The sequence below is a fragment of the Dryobates pubescens genome, chromosome 14, assembly GCF_014839835.1.
Source record: "Dryobates pubescens isolate bDryPub1 chromosome 14, bDryPub1.pri, whole genome shotgun sequence".
NCBI lineage: Eukaryota > Metazoa > Chordata > Aves > Piciformes > Picidae > Dryobates > Dryobates pubescens.
The window spans coordinates 20,393,063-20,399,062 of record NC_071625.1 but is presented as its reverse complement, the minus strand read 5'-3'; the positions used below and the strand labels follow the sequence as shown (position 1 = coordinate 20,399,062).

Here is a 6,000-nt window from a genome sequence, read left to right as displayed (position 1 = left end):
GGACATCAGTGGGTTGGTCCTGCCAGCAGCCAGCCAAGTGCCCACCCAGCTGCTCACGTCCCCGCTCCCAGCAAGCTGGGGGGACCGGTAAGACTAAATGCCAGGAAGGCCGTGCGCCGGATCAAGCTAGTTTCCCGGGCAAGGACGGAGCTCAACGCAGGCCGCGAGGAGGCCATTGTTCTGTGTCTACGGGCAGACCGGCGCCCACCGGCTGCGGCTACGGTCACCTCAGAGGCCACCCCGACCCCGTTCTGCCTCTCCTGTGTTCTTCCTGGCTGTGGTTGACGGTGAGTGATGGCGGCAGAAGCCGGGACGCCGTGCCAGTGCCCCTCAGCCACAGCCTCGCCCGCGGGCCGCCTGTCAGGGCCCGGCGCGGCTCGCCCGCGCACCCGCACCCCACCACCTCTTTGTCTCCCTAGCTTTGGCGCGTGCCCGCCCTCGCCCGCGTCACGCGGCGGTGGCTCCGCAGTCACATGGCGGGGGTGGTGGCATGGCGGCGCCAGGCGGTGCCTCACGGGCTCGTCGCGAGGTGGTGACGCGGCGGCGGGGCGCGGGGAGGATGGGGCTGTGAGGGCGGCCGCCGCGCCGGACACCCCGCGCCGAGCGGGAGCAGCAGGCGCCGCGCCGGGGCTCGGGGTGTAACAGGCCCGCCGCTTTGCCTTGCGAGTCGGAGGAGGCGGTAAGGAACGCAGGGAGGGCGCGGGCGGCAGGGCGGGCGGTCCCGGCCGATGGTCCCCTCTGGGCCCGGCCCGGCGCGGGGCTCCGACGCCCCCCTCACGGCGACCGGGGCCTGGCGGGGCGGTGCCCGCGGCCCACTCCACACAGCCCTGCTCGCGGCCGAGAACGGGTTCCGGTGGGCCGCGGGCATTCGCGTCCTCTCCTGGGCCTGCAGGAGCACGGAGCCCCCGCCGGCCGGGGACCCGCCCGCGCTCCGATCCTGGCTGGGGTGGACCCCTTTGTGTCTTCTGCGCTCGGGGAGCGGTGTGGGCTTCCTCAGGTCGGCAACTGTCTGGGAGCCAGCTGCCCGCGATCGCGCTTTCACCGCTGTCAGGGGAGCCTCTCTTAAAAATTGGGGTCCGGATGCCGCCGCTGTCGCGGTCCGAAACGAGGAGGCAGTGGCCCTGCAGCCTGGCACCCCTGTGCTTCAGTAGGCATGCACCAGTCATCTGCAGCCTCGGCAGCAAGCCACGCTGTGCTTCTGGATGATAAAGGCAGTACATTAGAAAGTCACGGTAACAGCGGTGATAGTGGGACAGAGAAGTGATTTATTTTCTTTTACTAGTGACTTAATTGTCAAAAAACAACACTGACAAGCATTTGTGAATGAAACGTAATACTGTGAATGAGATTCGAGAGTGCACAGGAATGTTGAAGATGACTTGTTTATTTGTTTTTGCGAATTTTTATCTTAGTGCCTTTAGGCCATGTTTTTCTTTATGTGTCTGATTTGGGGAAGGTAAGTTTTCCCTGCTTTTAGTCTTTTCCACACCAGATACTTAAGCAGTTAATGGAAAGTCAGGATAGAAATATCCACCTTCTGGAATGTATTTGCTATTATTAACATGATTTAGACATGGATGTTAACATGTCCTTTTTTTTTTTCCCTTTTCTTTTATTTTTTTTTTTTTTTTTAAATTTTTTTTCTTTTCCTCCTCCAAAGCTCGTGCAAAAGAAAATATCAAGATGAGTAAAAAGCCTCCAAATCGTCCTGGAATCACATTTGAGATTGGTGCTCGTTTGGAAGCACTGGACTACTTACAAAAATGGTATGAAAGACATTGTGCAGTATTTGCTAAGAGCATAATTATTTTGTGTACATTCTGTGTTTTGATGTCAAATTATAAAAAATGCTTCACCTATTAATATTGGCTGTTACACATGTGAACGTTATGAATTTACACATCATAAGTCTGTTAAAACTGTTAGCTTTTACAAAGATATTCTCTCTTCAGAAATCAAACTAAACTTTTCTCCAACTTTTTTTCAGTTTAGTTGCTTCTCGTAGTAAGGAGAGCATTTCCAGGGTAGAGCGAAATGCAGGGTCATGTGCAAACACAACCTGTGTGCTTTAATGTGACAAAATTCTGTGACTAAAGGTTTGTTCTGTTTTAGTTTGAAAGCATGCAAGCAAACTCATGTTATCATACTTAATAGGTTCACAAAACTGAAACAGGCAAGTATGATTGTTACCAAACAGCTGGAGGAATGAAGTGCTCAGAACTCTGATCCCACATCGCCCAATCATATTTTAAGAGCCAAGACTATAAAGTGGAAATCTGTAGGCACAAGGACCATGTTACAAAGCCTGTGAGAAGAGCAGGCTTTTAAAAAATTGTTAGTCAAAATTTTATTAATGCAATAAATTTCATTATGTGTTCTGACCGTGCTGTTTCAGTTTGAAAAAGCTCTGGGTTTGTTGAAGTAGATGACCAAGGATCTTGGTGCTTCTACCCAGAAGATTTATCTTAACTATCTTAGCTTATCTTAGTTTGGGCTAAAAAAATCTAGAGGCCTGTGCTGGCATTTCTGTTTCATTGCTGGAGAGCTGAGCATGTTCATGTAAATTTCTGTTCCCGCTAACTCAAACTTAAGTGTTAGGGGAATCTATGTGTTATTTACATGTTTATTCCAGTAGTTACATGCTCTATGTAAAAAGTTAGGACAAACTTTTTATCTGTACAACTCTGATTTTAATCATAGCAAAAGTGGTCTCTAAAGGAACGTAATGTTTACAGATTAGTTCCTGTTCTTATCTGTTACTGTAGAGTGGGTTTCAGCATACTGATTCTGTAACTGTCTGAATAGTGCTAGAAAAATAAAATTATTTTAATAGAACTTTTTATAACGTCTTCTGTGACTAGAGGTCATTGCTTAATGTAAACGACAAAAGTTAAAATATAAAACCAGCTTCAGCTTAATTGCAGTAAAAAAGAAAGAAGAATTGATAAACAACCAGTGTGTAGTTTGTGTTTGATCTACCCAGCCTTTTCACAGGGAAGGGTCACTTGTCATTTTTGGAATGTCTAAGTTCGGCCTTATTACACATGGGTCCTGTTGCAAACCCTGGAAGATGAGTTGCTTGGTATTTTCACACCGAATCAAATTTATTATGATCTTTCTATGAACTAATTCATCATCTGGACCAGGTAGAACAGATCAGGTTTATACACGTGTAAACCTTTCTGGTGACATATTTGGTAGAAGAATTAGTATTAAAATTTTGCAGTTACAGCAGAACTGAAAACATGACTCTGTCTCAGACAAAATAATATTCACGTACTTATCCAAAGAGCAAGCTTACTTGTTAGGTTCTTTTTGCAGTATCGCAGGCCTGAATAATAGTCCATGTGATTTTATTTCATAACTTTCTGTTGCTTAATGGGGTGGCTAATGTTTTGGGTTTTTTTTTAAAGTCTAAGCTGTGCATACTTCAGAGAAAAGAAAGTTGCTGGACTTACATTAAAGTTCTTCATATACTTGAACAAAACCAAAGTTGAAGTGCCATAGTATTGCTTAGTCCAGCCTTTCTCTATGTGACAAAGCAGTAACGCTTGCTGTAAAACAGTCTTTGAAAGCTTGGGGTTTTTTCCCTCTGTCTGCTGAAAGCCTGCTGTAATTTAAACATCTAGTATTTGTGTCCAGTTAAAATGTTAATCTAGAAAGGTAGTTCTTAAATTGTCCTCTGTGTAGTAGTTGTTGACATGCATCTCATGGAATCCGGTGTTCTGTTTGATTTCTGTAGACTTTGGAGAGAGTATCGTTGTACCTTAACGTATTTATTGCTTTAAAACCCCCATACTTCTAAATGACAAAGTTTTTACAGACAGTGTTTGGGCCACTGGTATCACTGATGTTTGTAATTACTGAGTAGAAGAGAACCTGGTCAAGCTGCTCATCAAAGACAGACTTTCAGAGAGAGTGTTTATTCTTCTGTATTGCAGAGATAACTTCAGTTGCTTCTTTGTCAAGTGCAACAGTTGGAGGGGAGGTCATCTTCTGTAATGGATTTTTACCAGTTGTTAAGTTCATATTCACTAAAGCAAACTATGTAATGCAACTCTAGTTGAAATCAATGGGATCATCTGTCAGCAGACAGTAAATGAGATGGGATTTACTGACAGCAGAAAATTATTAAATGTGTAGGATATATACAGGATCAGGGGCCTGGAAGGTGTGACCTATGAAGAGAGGGTGAGGAAACTGGACTGACTTGGAGAAGGCTTCAGGAAACCCACTAGCAGCATTTCCGTGCCTACAGGGATGTCATCAATGTTTAGCCAAGCTCTCCACAGTAGTGTATGGTTGGAGGACAAGAGACAAGAGGCACAAGTTGAAATGAGAGATTCCAGCTAGGTGCAAAGAGAATCTTTTTCACCTTGGGACAATCAAATAGTGGATCAGTTTGCCCAGAATTTGTGGAGTGTCACAACACTGGAAGTTTTCAAGAGTGAACTGGATGAAACTCTGGAAAACCTTGTCTGATTCCATAGCTGATTCTGCATTGAGAAGGAAGTTGGACTAGAGGTCTTTTGAGGTCACTTCCAACTTGAATGATCTCAAACAAAATTGATGTATGTGTGCACACCTCCCTATGCCTCTCACCAACAAAACAATTGTAACAGCAGAAAAATTGCACCTATCTGCAGATACATGCCCACGTGTAAGTCTGATTCTTAAGCTGTTAGCCCCCCACAAGTAGGACACAGTCTCTGCAAAGCTGTTGTATTTTAAGATGGTTTTCTTCCTTTTTTTCTGTTTTGTTGTGCCTCTGGCTGTCTACTGGTTATCCTACAAGTGCCAGACTCTCCTGTTACTTTTCTGAGACCATAGTCCTCACTAATCTGCTTGATCTGAACTATAGGTTAGGTAATGAATGAAGTAGAGATACATGGCACTTGATGCTGTTCTGGGATGGAAACAGCTCGCTAAAATAGATTAGTTATCAGAACAGCAGCTCTTCGACTTGGTATGTTAGATTATCTCCAACCTGATCTGGTTGGGGATGTCCCTGTTCATACAGGGGTGTGGGACTAGGTGACCTTTATAGGTCCCTTCCAAACCAATGCATTCTGTGATTATCTGGATTATTTTTAATTTATTTTTTTCCCTCCAGTGTGGAAATTTTTCCATGTAAGACTTTGGGAAATCTTACTTTATACAATCTCTGCTTTGACTTTCAGTTGACTGGGTTGCCGAAGAGCCAGGAATTTGAAAGGACTGTGAAGATACTGCTTTATAATGATAGAATACAATATATTCAGCAAAAAGTAGGGAGTCTGCTGTTTGCAGATTTCACAGGTACCGGAAGAGTATTTGTGGAATGTTACTGTTGTCTGACCAGTGCTTCATTGAGTAAACTTTGTAAGCTGTGTTAAAATTTGCAGCTCTACAAAAGCATTGCGTAATTCTTATGGATTGGAATCACTGGAACCTGAGAATGGAGAGCATGCAATATGTGAACTGGGCAGATACCATCAGCTGACAATAGTTTTCTTGTTCTCTTCAAAAAACAAAAACAAAACCAAAACCCCCTGAAATGTGGGTAAGACTCTGCTTGAGGTTATTTAAATGCTATTCTCAGCATGCTTCTGAAAAAACTTACCCAAAGCTTGGAGATGATTGTTTCTTCACAGAAAAAGAACACTTACATTATTTCTTTGGAGTGTGGTGGTCTGTTTTTTTTTTAATCTTCAGTGAAGAGTAAAAACTTTTTTTCTCTGGGAGGTTGTTTGGGCCTTGGACATCATTACACTTTGGTATTGGAAAGTGTGATGTTTGTATCCCCTCTATAATGCCTGCTTGTAGCTTTGTAATGGAAGGGACATATATAGAAAGTCTCTTGTGTCTGAGACATAACTATCTTCATATTAATCTTCTTTCTAAAAACCAAAAATACACTGTGTTTTTGGCCATAGTAAAATCTTTCAAAAGGTGTATTAAAAAAATGATGTTGCTATTTTATCTGTTATTAGCAGGAACTGCATATTTGCATTTATTTGT

At 44.0% G+C, this 6,000-nt stretch overlaps 1 protein-coding gene across 1 annotated transcript in view; it reads left to right on the top strand.

Annotated features, from left to right (window-relative positions):
• The first annotated feature begins 594 nt into the window (after positions 1-594).
• The window catches only part of PHF20L1 (PHD finger protein 20 like 1), a 50,662-nt gene continuing 45,256 nt past the window's right edge, over positions 595-6,000 (top strand). Inside the window, exons 1-2 of the mRNA XM_054167163.1 lie at positions 595-679; positions 1,661-1,766. Of these exons, the coding sequence (XP_054023138.1) occupies positions 1,684-1,766 (83 nt within the window). The 5' untranslated portion in view covers positions 595-679; positions 1,661-1,683. The remainder of the gene's footprint in view (positions 680-1,660; positions 1,767-6,000) is intronic.